The following is a 16645-nucleotide window of genomic DNA, read 5'->3' as shown; positions in this document are numbered from 1 at the left end:
GCGGTACGCGGGCCTCTCACTGTCGCGGCCTCCCCCGCCACAGAGCACAGGCTCCAGACGCGCAGGCTCAGCGGCCATGGCTCACGGGCCCAGCCGCTCTGTGGCATGTGGGCTCTTCCCAGACCGGGGCGCGAACCCACGTCCCCTGCATTCGCAGGCGGACTCTCAACCACTGCGCCACCAGGGAAGCCCGAGACATATGTTCTTAATATATGTTTTCATTTCTCTTGGGGGTATATACCTAGGAGTGGAATTGCTGGGTCAAATGGTAGTTCTTTTTATGTTGCTGGATTCAGTTTGCTAGAATTTTGTTGAGAATTTTTGCATCTATTTTCATAAGCTATATTGGTCTGTAGTTTTCTTTTCTTGTGATGTTAATTTTGGTGTCAGTGTAGTACTAACCTTATGCGGTAAGTTGAGAAGCATTCCCTCTTCTATCTTTGGAAGAGTTTGTGAGGAATTAACATTACTTCTTCTTTAAGGGGTAGAATTCACAGCTGAAGCCATTTGGACCTGGGCTCCTCTTTGTGGGTAGTTCTTTGATTACTAATTCAATCTCTTTATTTAATATAGGTCTTTTTAGATTTTCTGTTTCTTCCCAAGTCAGTTTTGGTAGTTTGCGTATTGCCAGGAATTGTTCATTTCATCTCAGTTATTGGCACACAGTCTTTCATAGTATTTGCGTTTTATTCTATGTAGCTTATTCTAACCAATTTCCTACATTTAAGTTGTTTGCATTTTTTGCTGTTACGAAAAATGCTGCAATGGCCATTATATTGTATCTGTCTTTGTGTTCAAGTGTCAGTACACATTCTTCGAAGAGGAATTGTTGGGTCAGAGGTCTGTGTATTTAAAATGCTGATTGTTTCTACCTCCTTGTCCTCTTTTTGCTCATCTTTCTAGCCTTACTGATCTGAATAAGTTCTTTATGTCTATTATTCTTGGTATCCTGGAGATTGGAGTTGGTAAGAATACACAGAACAAGTGGGAAGGATAGGTTTGAGAGCTGGGTGTTTGATGGCTGCTTCTGGTCAAGGGTGCTTGATGTGGGTGACCCAAGCTTGTCCTCAACCCTGTACATTCACAAGTGGGGTTTCCAGACCCTGGAACCTGAACTGCTGGGGGGGTCAGAGACTCTTTGCCTCTGGTGGGCCACCTTTAGCCTGGAAGAGGTCACTTGGAGTCTGCAGCAGGGCCAGGTCTCTGCAGGTGACTCCACAAGGGTCCTTTCCATGGTGGTTCTCTTCTGAGAATGCTGAGGGTGACGGGGCTGCAGGCAGTGCTGGCCCATTGGTGCCTGCAGAGGAAAGCATCGTGGATGCCCTGCCTCTGCATGAAGAAGTGACAAGGACATGCTTCCTTTTCACTGCTTTCTTTTGTTTCCTATTCATCTGGGGGCTGTCTCTTCTGGGCGCTCATTAACTCGTGGCTTGCCAGTGCCCCGATGTGGGCAGTGATCTTATGACAAAAAAGTGTAGCTGTTTTTACAGAACGGGAAGTGGGGACACTTCTGGGGCAACCTCTGCATGTGTTTATTAGGGTAGAGCTTTCAGTCCCTCACCCTTTCATTCCACTTTTTCTCCTTTTGGCCTTACCTGGAGTGTACAAGGGTGGCACCAAAGTAGGTTAAAAGTTTGGACTTACGTAGTTTACGATTTTAAAAATAACCCATCCAGGCCACTGGAGGCTGCAGTTCAACGGTTTTTAGGTTTTCCTCACCAGTTCTTGGGTCCCAAAAGGTGCCTTGGGGACAGGGGACAGGGACAGGCAGAGGTGGCACATCAGGGGCTCTGCCTTGGCCAGAGCAGCTGTGCTTTTACTGGTTTTGTATGTTGGAGTTCTAAGTGAGACTTCTGTGAGAAGACAGAAGAGCTTATTGTTGCCACAAAAGTTGGAACACTACTTGTGTGGGACATCTTGGCCTCACTGTTGGGTTGAAAACATCCCAAACACGAATCCTGCTGGAGGCTGAATCCCAGGGCTGACAGGCATTTTGGAGACCTTGGCTTTTCCCAGGGACCCCTCCCTCTTGACAGAGACTGAGTAACTGTTCTCCCCAGGGCCATTTGCCAGCCCGGGCATGCTTTTCTTCCCCCTCTTGTTGTATGGGGTATTCTGGCCCTCCAGCCCTGCAAAGGCAAGATCAAATTATCTTCTCTCTTGATCCAAATGAATTTTGTCCCTGGGGAAGCCCTGGGTTGAGCCTCCAGACAGTCAACGGAGAGGCTTTCTCAGCAGACCTCCTGGCTGACGCCCCATCTTTCTCTCCCCACCCTCTTTGTGTCTTTCAGTCAGCGGAGTTCTTTGAGATGCTGGAGAAAATGCAGGTGAGCATCCTCATTGTTGGGGAGCCAGGCAGACACGACACCAGCAGAACCCACAGGCAAAACTCGGATCCTTGGAGGGAGGGCAGAGAAGAGAGAACTCACAGTCCTGATGGCCTGGACCACCTGAGGCCATTTCCATGTCGAATGGCACAGAGGATTCTGGGACGGCTCCCGCCTGAAGGATGGAGAAAAGACAAACAGAACCTGCCAGCAGGGCAGACGGATGTGGGGAGGGTTTGAGGGGGTCCGTTGTTCCTGGAATGGGCTGGAAAGAAAGCCCCTTCTTAGGGTACTCATCTCACGTCTGCGAGGCAGAGCAGTGGAGTGGGAGACAGACCTGAGTTCAAATCCTGCATCTAATACTCGCTAGCACTAGTTCCTTCCCTTTTCTAAGCTTCTCGCTCCTGTTTTCTGTCTACTCACAGCACTGTTCTCACCTCACTCTGACACCAGACGTGTGGCAGTTTTCCCACACTAAACAGTTCTGCGAAACCAGCTGGGTGCCCTACAGTTTCACTCAGTTCTGAGACTGTCTACCTGGAGATAGGGTCAGATCCCACAGGTGAAGGGCTCAGTCTCACAAGACCACCCTCCTCCCCTGACTTCAACACCAATCCCAAGTCCATGTTGGCACCTGTGCTTCTGACTCACTGGCTACAAATCGGAGGTTCCCACGACCCCCTCCTCGGGTTCGATTAATTTGCTAGAGTGGCTCACAGAACTCAGGAAAAGAGTTTGCTACTAGATTATCAGTTTATTATAAAAAGCTGTAACTCAGGAACAGCCAGATGGAAGAATGGCCTAGGGCAAGGTATGTGGGAAGGGGTGCAAGCTTCTATGCCTTCTTTGGGCACAGCACGTGTTCACCAACCAGGAAGTTATCAAAACCCTGTCCTTTTGGGTTTTTGTGGAGGCTTCTTTACATGGGCGTGATTGATTAAATCATTGGCTATTGGTGATTGGTTGAATCTCCAGCCCCTCTCCCCTCTCTGGAGGTTGGGGGTGGGGCTGAAAGTTCCAACCCTCTAATCGGGGTTGGTTCCCCTGGCAACAAGCCTCCATCCTTAGGGGCTTCCCAAAAGTTACCTCATTAACATAAACTTATAACAAGACACTCCTTTCACCTTTATGGCTCTGGAGCTGTTGTAGGAATCAAGGACAAAAGTCCAGATGCTATAACAAAAGATGCTCCCATTGCTCTTATCACCTAGGAAATTCCAAGGGTTTTAGGAGCTCTGTGCCTCAAACTGCATGAAGACCAAATATATATTTCTTATTATAAATCACAATATCACAGCTTCTATAAATAAGAATGCCCGCTTACATGTAAAATACCCACTTACATGGTTGTTGGGATGAAATGAGAAATATGTAAATACTTTGTAGGCATTGCACAAAAATCAGTGTTCAGTGTTGAGGGTCCTTTATAATCACCCCTCACCAAGGGGTCAGGGCTCACAAATGAGAACCACTGCCCTAGGGAATATGGGGGGAGGTCCAGAAGGCTTAATAAATGTAGGTGGGAAGAAGATGCTGATAATAGCCCGCATATTTCAAGCACTTCTCTGGGCTCAGAGATTGACAGGCGTTATCTCGTGTCTTCCTGACAAGGCCCACAGGAAGTAGGCATATTATTATTATGCCCATTTCACAGGTGAGAAAACTGAGGCACAGAGATATTAAATAAAACACTTAAGGGCTCAGGGCTAGTACGTAGCTTCAAGGCTTAGCCACTATATTATTGTGCTCTTTATACTAAGTAGCTGCTGCAGGCTCCAGGAAGGAGGATCTGGTAGTGATGGAAGCTCTAGGAGGAGAGGCAGAGAGCGTGCCCACAACGGGCCTGAGATGCAGGTGGAGATGCTGAGAAGGCAGCTGCTACCAGCAAGCGTGGGAAAGCCAGGTCTCCCTAAGGGGGGAGAGGGAGGGAAAACTATTATTAGTGGTTGTGTCATTATCGCGAGCAAGTTATTAAAATCCTGCTCTGTGCCCAGCAGTGTGTGGACTACAAACTGATTTATGTGCATTTAGGGAATGTACAGTCAAGTTGCGGAAACAGGGAGGGCGCCGGCCTTGACAGTGAGTGATGGGAGGCAGTGTATAATAGGTGCTCAGTAAAGCTGGGATCTTCACCTCGAGCCACGGAATCCCCACACTCTGGCAAGCTGGCGGGGAGTTTGCGGCTCACCCTGCCTTCTGTCTGGTTGCTCCCACGATCCACTCACCCCTCACCGCTAGCCGGGGCCCCCGGCCTCCCCAACAAAGGGCTTCTCTGAGCACAGACTCCAGCCCCACTTAACCGGCCTCACTGTCCTCGTGTTTCGAGGCTGCTGGGTTGTCCTCTCAACTAGATTGGGAGCCTGGCAAGGACAGGGGTTTTTTTTTTTTTTTTTTTCCGTGCTATGCAGCTTGTGGGATCTTAGTTCCCCGACCAGGGATTGAACCCGCACCCTCTGCAGTGAAAGCAGTGGAGTCTTAACCACTGGACCACCAGGGAAGTCCCAGGGGTCTGGTTGCTTCCTGTGTGTCTCCACGGCAGGTGGCTGACACCCTTGGGCGGTTGGTCAATTTCATCTCAGTTGAGATTGCTGGTGGCTGAAACCGGACTTCCCAGTTTTTGGGCCTCTACCACGTGCCCACTGGGTCCCAGCCTCCTAGGGGCCACAGTTTCCAACTCCTCTGCCTGTATGAAACTCACATGGGAAGCGGCTTCAATGAAGTGTGGCTGGAGTCTGTCCTTGAGTGTGGGTGCCCTCTCTCATGCTGCGGGCGTGAACACTGAGCCTCAGAGCAGTGAAGCATCCAGGGCACTCTGAGAGTTGTGAAGAGTTGAAACTAAGATCCAGGACTACTGACCTCCCAGACCGAGAGTCTAGGGCTTTGAAGAAGGGCACAATCCCTGTGAAGCAACAGGGGCTGAGTGCACAAGCTTTGGATCCCTTTGGTCCTATGTTCACGTTCTAGCTGAGTATCCTTGGTCAAGTCACTCTACCTCTCTGAGCCTCAGTGTCTTCACGGCTGGGGATGGAGGAGGGGGGCATAATCATAATACCTGTTGCAAAGGATGACACACAAGAGACGGCCCAGTGCCGCATGGTGGCTCTGTCGTGGGGGAAGGCACAGGAGGAGGTTTGCTCTCCTGCCCAGTGGCTGTTCCCAGGCAGGGATGACTAGTGCAGGACAAACAAAACAAACTCCTGACATCACCCCCATGCCCATCCGCCCAGTTTGCCTCCCTGCTGGCCACTCGGGTGTTTTTTTATCCCTGTGTGTGGAAAGGAGCACCTGTCCAGCGGGAGGGCGCCCTCCCACGCCCTCTTGAACAACACCGCAGGTGACTCAGCCCAGCCAAGTCTGGAGAAGCCCAAGTCTAAATCCACCCAGTTAGCAGGAGTCTTGGGCTCTGAGAGCTGTGGGATAGGACCATGCACTTGTAGACACACTTGTAGACACACAGTCCAGCTTCAAATCCAGGTGCTGTCACTTGCAAGCTGTGTGACGTTAGGCCAGCAACCTACTCCCTGGGCCTCAGTTTCCTCATTGGTAAATAGGTGCTGAGGGCTTCAAAGGAGACAACAGAGGGAGCGCAATGGAAGGCCAAGATCCTGATGTGTATTATTATCATCAGGCAGCGGCCGCTTCTGGACACTCTTCTCTCTAGAGGGGACCTGTTTCTCCTAGTGTGTCGCAGTGTGTCCCAGCGTCTCACACCCTCGTTGGATTTATTCAAACAATCTTGGGAACACCATGTGCCCGCCTCCCTCAAAACCTAGTTAATTCAGAACGTGACTATAGGACCAGGCTCTGCTCCCCGGAAGAGCATTTTCCAGATAACTGCAGATGATCCCCTTTAATCCAGGCCCAGTCATGGTACCTGTCCCTTGCAGTGACACATCTATGAGGCAGGAGGGTGGGTGTTAGAATCCTCATTTTGCAGATGAAGCCATGGAGGCTGCAAGAGGCTCAACTTTGTCAAGGGTCATGGATAGTATGACAGCGGCAGAATGAGGACCAGGTGGCCTGCCTGTCACCCTTGGACCTTCCCACCAGGGAGGGGTGGAGCTGGTGTGGCATGAGGTCCAACATGTGGGCATCGATGACACCAGAAGATGCAGGTTCCCATCCTCACCCCTCACCTACTGGCTTTGAGAGAGGCTGGTGGAGATATTTAAGCACCAAGATGAAAATGCTGCCTACCCGTAGTTTTACTATATAGTGATCAGTCTTCCAAGGGCTTAACACACTCTCAACATTTAATCTTCACCACAAGAGTAGGTGACGTTTTCGTTCCCATTTTACAGATGGGAACACCGAGCTACAGAGAGGTTTTGTGACTTGCCCATGGTCATCAGGTCATAAGCGGCAGTGTTGGGATTTGAATCCTGGTGATCTGGCTTGAGTCCACGCTCTTAACCCCCTACGCTGCCGCCTTGCCTGAGGCTGCTGTGAGGCCTGAGTGTGTAAGGGCCCAGCACATGCCAGCTGTTGCTGCTATTGGTACTAACCCCCAGCTAAGGCAGCTGCTCCTGATAGACTCCTCTGTTTGGCCTGTCTTCTGTGACCTTTGCTTTTCCATGGATCCTCTTTTCCTTGTTTCTGCAGGGGATCAAGCTTGAAGAGCAGAAGCCGGGACCCCAGAAGAACAAGGTGGGCTGGGCGGGTGCCAGGCAGGGGGCAGAGCTGGCATGCTGGGGTCTGCTGTCTTACACTGTCTAACTCTTATTTTCACCAAGAGCCACTTAAGTGGCCGCACGGTGTTGACCGGTGCACAGTGGGCAGCAAGGGGGGCCCTGGCTTGACGCCTTTGGGGCAGCTTCAGGGTGCGCTGGGGTGGAGGCCTTGGTGAGACAAGGCTTGTGGCTCAGCTTGGCTTCTCTGCACCTGCTCCTGCAAACGGACTGCATGCAGCACGTAGGGGTGTCAGGCTGTATGCTCCAGGCTCCGGAGGCATCAGCTCTCAGCTTCGGCTTCCATTGCCAAGGCCCAGGCATGCAGCTTATCACTTAGAGGTTAACCCCCTTTCCTGGAGGGGGCTAGGTGGGACCAGAGGTCATCTTCCTGTTACAGCATCCTAGGGTGAGAAGCTGGGTCACAGGAGTGTGGGACCCGGCGCTCTGCGTACTGCATCTTCAGCTGGCAGGGTTTGCACTCAGGTTCTGTCAGTTTGGGGAAGAACTCAAGCCACATCCCAGAGCTGCCTCTAGGCTCTTCTGTCCGGTGTTCTTCCCACTGATGCTCCCAAAGCCCTGGTGCAGCCTGCCAGGCCCCCCAGCCTATTCCTTACCCCACCTGGAGTAAGGAGTGGAGAGGGGAATGGAAACAGTGCTCAAACTTCCTGGGCATTGCCGGGACTAATGGTGACATTGTCTGGTTTGTCTTGCAGGACGACTACATTCCGTACCCCAGCATCGACGAGGTAGGAACCCCCCTGGCCGCACGGCAGCTCTGGGTCCTGTCTTTGCCGGGGGCGGGGGCGGGGGAGCTGACGGTGATGATGTTGATGGTCCCTGCCCCACCCCACGTGGGAGAGAACCCTGGCCCTGGTACTTGAGGGCTTGAGGCCTTTTGCCACCTTTCCCTTTGTGACCTCAGCTTTGCCATGTTTAAATTGGGGGTACCCATCCAAGCTTTGCACCTCTGAAACTACAGGGTTGGTGAAGCTGGAGACGTTGTAGGGCTTAGGGGAGGGGTTCATGTTGCTGCGTTTGGCCTCAAAGACGGGATGCCCTCCTTGGAGCAGTTCAGAAGTTGGAGGGCACCCCTCCTGGCACCTCTCCCCACCTCCTGCAGACCCAGGGCAGGCTGCAGTGCAAGACCCTCCCTCTGCCTCTAGGTGGTGGAGAAAGGAGGCCCATACCCCCTGATCGTCCTGCCCCAGTTTGGGGGCTATTGGATTGAGGACCCTGAGAACGTGAGCACGCCGACCTCCCTGGGCAGCAGCATCTGTGAGGAGGAGGAAGAGGACAACCTCAGCCCCAGCACATTTGGCTACAAGCTCGAGTGCAAGGGTGAAGCCAGGGCCTACCGCAGGCACTTCCTGGGGAAGGTGAGGCCCAGGGGGCCCGGAGGCAAAAATAGCTGCTGGAGGGGGAGGGCCCCAGGAACCCAGCATTCCTCTCCAGTTGCCCCTTTATCTCTGTCTCTCCTCTTCGAAGTCGCCCTCCCTGTCCTTGCTGCCTGCCTGTGTCTTCGTTGGAGAGGTCTGACTGGCTGTGCTCCTGGGCAGGGATGGGGCGGACAGAGGGTGTGCAGAAGTTAGGAAGGCTCTTGGTGTGATGAGTCTGGGTGGGGATCACCCCCAACAAATATCTTAGGAGGTGATGGAATGGGTAGTGTTTGGGGGTGGAGGAGGGTGGAAGGGACAAATACTTTCTCACACCTTGGAAGTCTGTTTCTGTCAAAATGGTACAAGTCTCTCGTGTCCTCATTCAAGCAGGTCCCCCTGAGTACTTGTACTGGATGATGTGCTGTGAGCCTCTGATGGCTTAAAAGTGACAAAGTTACATTTCTTTAAATATATTCTGCCCATTAGACTTGGCAGGTTCTGGAAGTCCCGAAGGCAGATTCCGGAAATCTCCGGCCCAAGGCAGCTTTGCAGTCTTAGGAGCTGCATCAGAACCCCCTGGGGAACGTGTTAAAGTGCAGATTCGAGGGCCGCATCCTGATATGGCCTGTCTGGTATGGGCTCCCTGGGCCAGGAGGAGACCCACTGTCCAGAGGACCTCCTGGCTCCCCTTGGGTGGAGGTGCCAGTGAACCTCCTGGCTTTATTCCCACAAATAGTCTGAATTGGCAAGCGTTGCCCCTGGAAGCAAGGATGTGGACTCGATATCTTGTGGTGAAGAACTTGGGCTTTGGTCAAGACAGGTGTGGGTTTGAACCCTGGATCTTTTACTATTAGTTGTGTGACCCCGGACAGTTAACAACTCTGAACTTGGTTTACCCATCTGTGAAATGGGGATGATGATGTTTCCTCCTGCATAAAGTTGTAGTCAGGATGAAAGGAGATAAGGGCTATTAGGCCCTCAGCCCAGTGCCTGGCACATCCTGGGACTCAGTTGGGCCTCTTACCGTGACCCCTTCTCCTTCTTCCCCTCCTCCCCCCTCCCCCCATCACCACCAATAGCAGCCACAGCAGTAGCATCCTTCTCTTCCTCATGGCTATGGGGCTTCTGACTCCTGGTGAAGGAGGTGATTTGGGGGAACATGTCCGGAAGGTCCCCTTCTCCCCGCTAACACCTGATTTCTGTCTCTAGGATCATCTAAACTTCTACTGTACTGGCAGCAGTCTGGGGAACTTGCTCTTGTCCATCAAGTGTGAGGAGACGGATGGTATTGAGTACCTTCGGATCATTCTCAGGTGGGGCTTCTGCACTGTTAGAGGCCACGCCTCTAGTGGCCAGGACCCAGAAATACCAGTCTGACCAGTCTGCTCTGGGTGTGCTGGGGAAACAGACCTGGCTGGAACCTTGGGGCTATGTCTGAGTTGCCAGGCAGGGAGACCAGGTGTTTATGCCTGGGGCTGATCGCGGGAGTCAGAGTGGTATCTGGTTCAAGGTCATCTAGACCGCACCCCAACCTGCCTCTCTTGTGGGGACTGGGACTCTGAGGAAGATGGCTTATCCTGCTGAGATGCAACTCCAACCTGTCCCGGGAGAGGGTTGGCCAGAATACTACCTACGGTGTGCAGCCAGTCAGGGAAAATAGATCCCAGAGCATCTGTGTGCACCCGAGACGGAGTCGTGGTCACAACGGGAGCGCTGATTCACAGCTAAGCTGGGGACCTCTCTCTGGAATATGACCTCCTCAAGGGCAGGAACTGGAACTGGTTTCTGTTTGGTGTGACTAACGTGTTTTGTAGAACCTCCTCTGCAATAATGACAGAGGGATGGTCTGTGTTCTCTGCAGGCTTATGGTCTAGTGGAGAGGAACATGGAGGAGTTTAATATGTGGCGCAGGTATTATTTTAGTGATTTACACAGGACGCTGTGGGAGCACAGAGTCTGTCTTATTTATCTCTGTCCCTGGTGGGCTGGTGGAGAAGCCAGGAAGACCAGTGCTGGTGTTTAGCCATGAGCCTGTCAAGCTCCCAGTCCATATTTGTGAATCTAATTGGAAGTCCTTGAAGGTATTTGGAAAAGAGCAATAACATTTTTTCTTTCTGCCCAGATTTTGAGATAAATTTGGGATGGACAGGGACACACAGCCTTGCTATAGGAGAGGTGAGAGGGGGGGCTGGTACAAGGAAGTTGTCAGCACTCATCCAATTTTGGTTTGCTCTTTATTAAGAAAGGAAGCAATTTTCTTTGCTGAGGTTCACCTGGCTAGAAATGATGTTTGCAAGGAAGAGTCCATTAAATCGCTAGAGCCAATTTTCTGAGGGAGTAATACCTGGATCCCCATCTCCTAATAGGATTTCGAGCTAGGTGAACCTCTGTAAAGAAAATTACTTCCGGGCTTCCCTGGTGGCGCAGTGGTTGAGAGTCCGCCTGCCGATGTAGGGGACGCGGGTTCGTGACCCGGTCTGTGAAGATCCCACGTGCCGCGGAGCGGCTGGGCCCGTGAGCCATGGCCGCTGAGCCTGCGCGTCCGGAGCCTGTGCTCCGCAACGGGAGAGGCCACAGCAGTGAGAGGCCTGCGTACAGCAAAAAAAAAAAAAAAGAAAAGAAAAAAGAAAATTACTTCCTTTCTCAGTAAAAATCAGACCCAGGTTGGGTAGAATTTCTGAGTAAGAAGATAATTGAATACAAGGATCTAACCCTCTTTTTCTAGTATAGAGCCTATGTGAAATGCTGCACCTGGACTAAAAATAAGAGAAAGATGCCCAGCACGCAATGTATTTCGATGATTTTTTTTTTTTGTCATCTGTGGGGTAGTTAGGGCTGTAATGTAGGTGATATTGAGAGTTGAACCCCATTGCTTCTTCCTTAGAAAGCAATGTAGTGTGGGAATATGTGAAATTGGAGATTTGGGGACAATTCTGTGCTGTTTAGAAGTAAGGGTGAGCCCTGGAACAGTCAGGGGTCTTTCTACGTGGAACCACTTTTGTTGTTTGGGGTCAAGAGCATTTGAAATCAGTGCCCTGGGGAGCCCAAGCTCAAATGTGGCTCTCCCAAACAGAAATCCAGCGAGTGGGGTGGCAGAGAGAAGCCATTCACTAGCTAGGAAGTTGGATAATCACATCGTGTACCCACAGTAATGGCCAAATTGAAAACCAGACCTAAAAAAATTGGTCCCACAGCCTAGTAACTTTACCAGGCACAAAGAAGAAATTATGCAGAGATGAAATTCCTCTGCTGGCAGTGACTCCTGTCCCAGCTTCCTCCTCATTCCCTGTAGGCTTCTGGATTATTTAATTGATGTCTTATAACAACCAGCTCTCTAGCCTAAAATCTGCGGAGAGTATTCTAACAGCATCTGTGTGTGCCATGAGCGTTGCCAAGGAGAATCTACTAACAGTTTGGAGATAAATAACAAGCCTGAGTAGATGTCTCCATTTTCAAGTTTGGATATAAAAAGAAGAAGTGGGGGGGAAACCCCTCATAGTTTGGTGAAAGAAAAGATTCTGCATCTAAAAAAGTATAACCTAGCATTTAGAAGGTAGGGAAATAACCAAGCTTTGAAAAGGATTTGTTATAGAAAGCCAAGTAAAATTGAGATATCTATTAACTTTGTGTTTTCGGCAGACTTCTAGAAAAAAATAAACTGTTTGTTTTAAAGACAAAAGATTAAATAAGGCAATAGAATGATATGAAGAATGTGCTGGTTAAATTAAGGAAATAATATTAAAAAACTAAAAATGGCCAAGAAGAATTCTAAATGATATTACAAACAGTAAAGAGCAGAATCTACTTTGTGGAAAACCCAGTTAGTAATATTGAGAATAAGCTTAAGAAGCTCTCACATAATTCAAAGGTAAACACAACAACTATAAAATGATAAGCAAAATTGTAATGAATGTGGAGGATAGTGAACAGGAATTAAACATGTGGATAATGGGTGTTCTTAAGCTGATTGAAGACTTAAATCTGAAGATCAAAATAACTCACCAGGGCTTCCCCGGTGGCGCAGTGGTTGAGAGTCCGCCTGCCAATGCAGGGGACACGGGTTCGTGGCCCGGTCCAGGAAGATCCCACATGCCGTGGAGCGGCTGGGCCCATGAGCCATGGCCACTGAGCCTGCGCGTCCGGAGCCGGTGCTCCGCAACGGGAGAGGCCACAACAGTGAGAGGCCCACGTACTGCAAAAAAAAAAAAAAAAAGACTCACCAAATATCAGACAAAATCAATGACAAAGAAAACGTACCCATATAGAAAAAGAGAGAAAATAGAGGAATCATAAATAAATAAATATGATAATGGAAATGTCTGAGTACATAGATGATGTATAATAAATATAAATTAGTTAAATTCCACTATTACACAGAAAAGATTCTCAGTTTGGGTCATCTCTCCAAAGGGGGGAAAAAATCAATCAGTTAATTTTATGAAAGAAAGTAACCTGTATATTTAAAAAGAAAAGTGTTGAGAAAAAGTTATAACAATCAAATCCGAAAAGAAAGCAGAGTGGGCAATATTACTATGGAAAAACAGAATTTAAGGCAAAGCAATCAGTGTGACAAAGAGGGCCATTGTCTATTTGTGAAAGATAAAATCCACAGCAAAGATATCTTATGAACCTTTTTGTTGTTAATAGTATATATTTTAACATAATATATGTGTGTATATATATATATATATATATATATGCACACACATATATATGTAGTGATTAAAATATGGAGAAATTGGCAGAATACAATTGTAGTGGTAGATTTTAACATACTTCTTACCACTTGACATCAACTAGGGTAGGGAATGAGAGGGTATGGATAATCTCATTAATATTATTTATGTCAATTGTATATATGTATCTTTATATGTACCTGTACCTATACTTGGCTATCAAACTTTGATCCTCTCATGGAGATCTCTGCTTCTTTTCAGGTGTCTATGGAATATTTACACAAATTGATCATAAGGTAGATAGGGCTTTAAAACAAAACCTAGACTCCTAGGCTCCAACCATTTAAAAAAATAACAAATTGTTATACATATATAACAATTATATATATAATTGTTATATATGTATAACATATATACATATATATATAACAATTATATATAACATATGTGTAATATATATACACATATATATGTGCTAGATATACATATATAACACATACATACATGTATATATTTGAATATAAATATGTAAGGTATATAAAGACATGAATAACTGTATATCTTCCCATTTCCTCATTTCCCTAGCATTCTGTAGAACCTAGTGTTCTGTAACTTGTATCTGTTAACAATATATCTAGAGTTATTTCCATATTAGTACATAAAGAGTTTCTTAATTCCTTTTACTGCTGCATAGTATTCTATCACCTGAATGTGAAATAATTTATTTAATAGATCCCCTATTATTTATTGGCCATTGTCAGTCTTTCAGTATCACAAATAATGCTGCAATGAATAACCTTGTACAAATGTTAATTTGTATGGACTAAAATAATTTCTCAGAAGTAAAATAGCTGGGTCAAAACATAAATGCGGGCTTCCCTGGTGGCGCAGTGGTTGAGAGTCCGCCTGCCGATGCAGGGGACACGGGTGCGTGCCCCGGTCCGGGAAGATCCCACATGCCGTGGAGCAGCTGGGCCCGTGAGCCGTGGTCGCTGGGCCTGTGCGTCCGGGGCCTGTGCTCCGCAACGGGAGAGGCCACAACAGTGAGAGGCCCGCGTACCGCAAAAAAACAAAACAAAACAAAAAACATAAATGCACGTGTATTTTAATAGATTTGCCAAATTGCCTTCGGCAGGAGCTGTATAAATTTGAACTTGGATTTTTGCCAATCTGATAGTTGAAAATGGTATTTTAGTATAGTTTAAATTCTTAATGATTTAATTGAATTATGTTGGGCATCTCTTCATATATTTAAGGATCACATGTATTTATTTTCTGTGAACTGTCTGTTCATAAGCTTTGCTCCTTTTTTTATAAAAAAGGATTGTTAGCCCAAATTTCTATTTTTAGAAATCTTACAGATCATTCTTGATAGCAGTAGATTTAGGAACCAGAGTTTTGAGCCACAGAGTAAATCTAAATAAATTTTAAAAATCAGACACTTTGCTGGATATATTTGCTTACAATTTGACAGTAAAACTACAAATTAAAAACAGTAATGTTTAAAAAACTCACTTAACCACTTAGAAGTAGGCTATGTCAACACTTTCCTAAATAACTGTTGGGCCAAAGAGGACATCAAAGCTGAAGTTATAAAATATTTATAAAATAATGACATTTAAAATATTACATCTAAAAGCTTATGGGTTGTGTCCAAAGCTATACTTAGAAGAAAATTAATTGCCTTAAAAAGTTCCTTATTCAAAAAGAAAGAATCATATTTGTAAGTTGTTGTTAGTAACCTGTCTGTGCCTCAGTTTGTTTATCTGTGGAACCCTGATGGTAGTATCCACCTTAAAATTACTGAATGCATATTATGTGTCAGAACCTGATACATTGTAGCTACTCAAGAATGGTAGCTGCTATTATTATCAATATTATTACTTAAAGTAAGAGGAAGGAATGAACAGAGATTAAAGTTGAAACAAATAAATTAGAAATAAAAAACCTCACGAGATTTGATAAGTAAATCTAAACTACAGATTTATTTATAGCCTAGAAAAAGATAAACTTCTGTTGAGGGAACAAAATAACAACAAAATAGGTAACTATTCAGCTAGTCAAATACAGATAAAAAGAGAAAATAGGGCTTCCCTGGTGGCGCAGTGGTTGAGAGTCCGCCTGCCGATGCAGGGGACACGGGTCCGTGCCCCGGTCCGGGAGGATCCCACATGCCGCGGAGCGGCTGGGCCCGTGGGCCGTGGCCTCTGGGCCTGCGCGTCCGGAGCCTGTGCTCTGCAGCGGGAGAGGCCACAACAGTGAGAGGCCCGCGTACAGCAAAAAAAAAAAAAAAAGAGAAAATAAAAATACACGAAATTAGGCATTAAGAAGGCATATAACCACAGATGTAAAGAAGATCAAACAATTTAACAATAGACGTTAATAGATATTATGTTCAACCAATGCTATTATATTGAAAATTTTATTTGAAGCAGATGCCTTTCTGGGAAAGTATGCATTACTGAATTTAACACGAGGTGAAAAACCTGACCGGCTCAATAATAATAATGGAATAAATTGAAAAAGTTCTCAAAGAATGATCTCTCCAAAAGTTTCTAGATCTAAAAAAAACAAAAACTTTCTAGATCTAGATGGTTTGTAGGTAGTTATTTGAAACTTGTAAGGAACAGATTTCCTTAGAACTTCAAAGATAAATAGGAAATTTTAAAGATACTTAAGGGTAAAGACAGATTATTTGTGAATGGCAGCTAGGCTGAGAGCAGACTTCATATCAGCCATGGGACAATGGGACAATATCTTTCAAGTGGTGGTAGACAGCTGTTTCAGATGTTTTAAAAAATGAAAGGAATATATCAGTTACAGACTCTCCCTGAAAGAATTACTAAAGGATGTACTTCAGCTAGAAGAAAAGAGAAACCAAAAGGAAAGATGCAACTAAAAAGTGAGAAGAAATAGGTAACCTATGTTGATAAGTTTAATTACTGACTGGAGAAAGGAAGTTTTTTTTTTTTTTTTAAAAAAGGATTCTTGAATTAAATTTATAAACAAATGTAGGAAGGACAGTGGGAGGGAAGAGTTCAGTAGCTATTGTGTCCCCTCCTTCCTCAGGAGAGAGATAGCAAGTAAGTTTAGAGTTTGTTGGAAAAGTATAAATATGTGTATTAGAAGTTACAGAAACTTCTGTAAAGTTTCTGTAAAAAGAAAACACAGGGTTATTAAAAACACAAAATGATAAAAAGTAATTCTAAATACATTAGTAATCACAAGTATAAATTAGCCTATGAAAATATCAGGCTATCAGATTGAACTAAAAATGCAGCTATACCCTACTTAATAAGAGACATGTCTAAAGAAAAACGACATGGAAAGATTTAAAATAAAGAAATAAGAAGAGATATGCTGGAGAAATACTAACCAAGAAAGCTGGTGAGCAATAGACAAAATAGAGTTTTAGGGAAAAAGTGTTAGTAGGGATAAAAGGAACACTCCTTTGTAACTTGGGAATCCTTCCCTACTCCTGATTTTCTTGCTCTGTGAAGGGAACACTTCTGTGTGGCACCCCTGGCTCTCTTCACCCGCTTGATACAAAGCTAAATTTGGGAGTAAGAACTTGATGTGTACAGCTGTGTTCTTTT

General features: G+C 46.5%; 1 protein-coding gene across 1 annotated transcript in view; it reads left to right on the top strand.

The window, feature by feature from the left end:
- RAP1GAP2 (RAP1 GTPase activating protein 2) overlaps positions 1 to 16645 on the top strand; it is a 188266-nt gene that overhangs the window by 125809 nt on the left and 45812 nt on the right. The window contains exons 4-8 of the mRNA XM_007454188.1: positions 2292 to 2327; positions 6930 to 6974; positions 7711 to 7743; positions 8161 to 8373; positions 9583 to 9686. Coding sequence (XP_007454250.1) covers positions 2292 to 2327; positions 6930 to 6974; positions 7711 to 7743; positions 8161 to 8373; positions 9583 to 9686 — 431 coding nt within the window. The remainder of the gene's footprint in view (positions 1 to 2291; positions 2328 to 6929; positions 6975 to 7710; positions 7744 to 8160; positions 8374 to 9582; positions 9687 to 16645) is intronic.

Source organism: Lipotes vexillifer, unplaced genomic scaffold, assembly GCF_000442215.2.
Source record: "Lipotes vexillifer unplaced genomic scaffold, Lipotes_vexillifer_v1.1 scaffold680, whole genome shotgun sequence".
Classification (NCBI taxonomy): Eukaryota; Metazoa; Chordata; class Mammalia; order Artiodactyla; family Lipotidae; genus Lipotes; species Lipotes vexillifer.
Note: the sequence above shows the minus strand (reverse complement) of the source record. Positions and strands in the feature narration are given on the sequence as shown.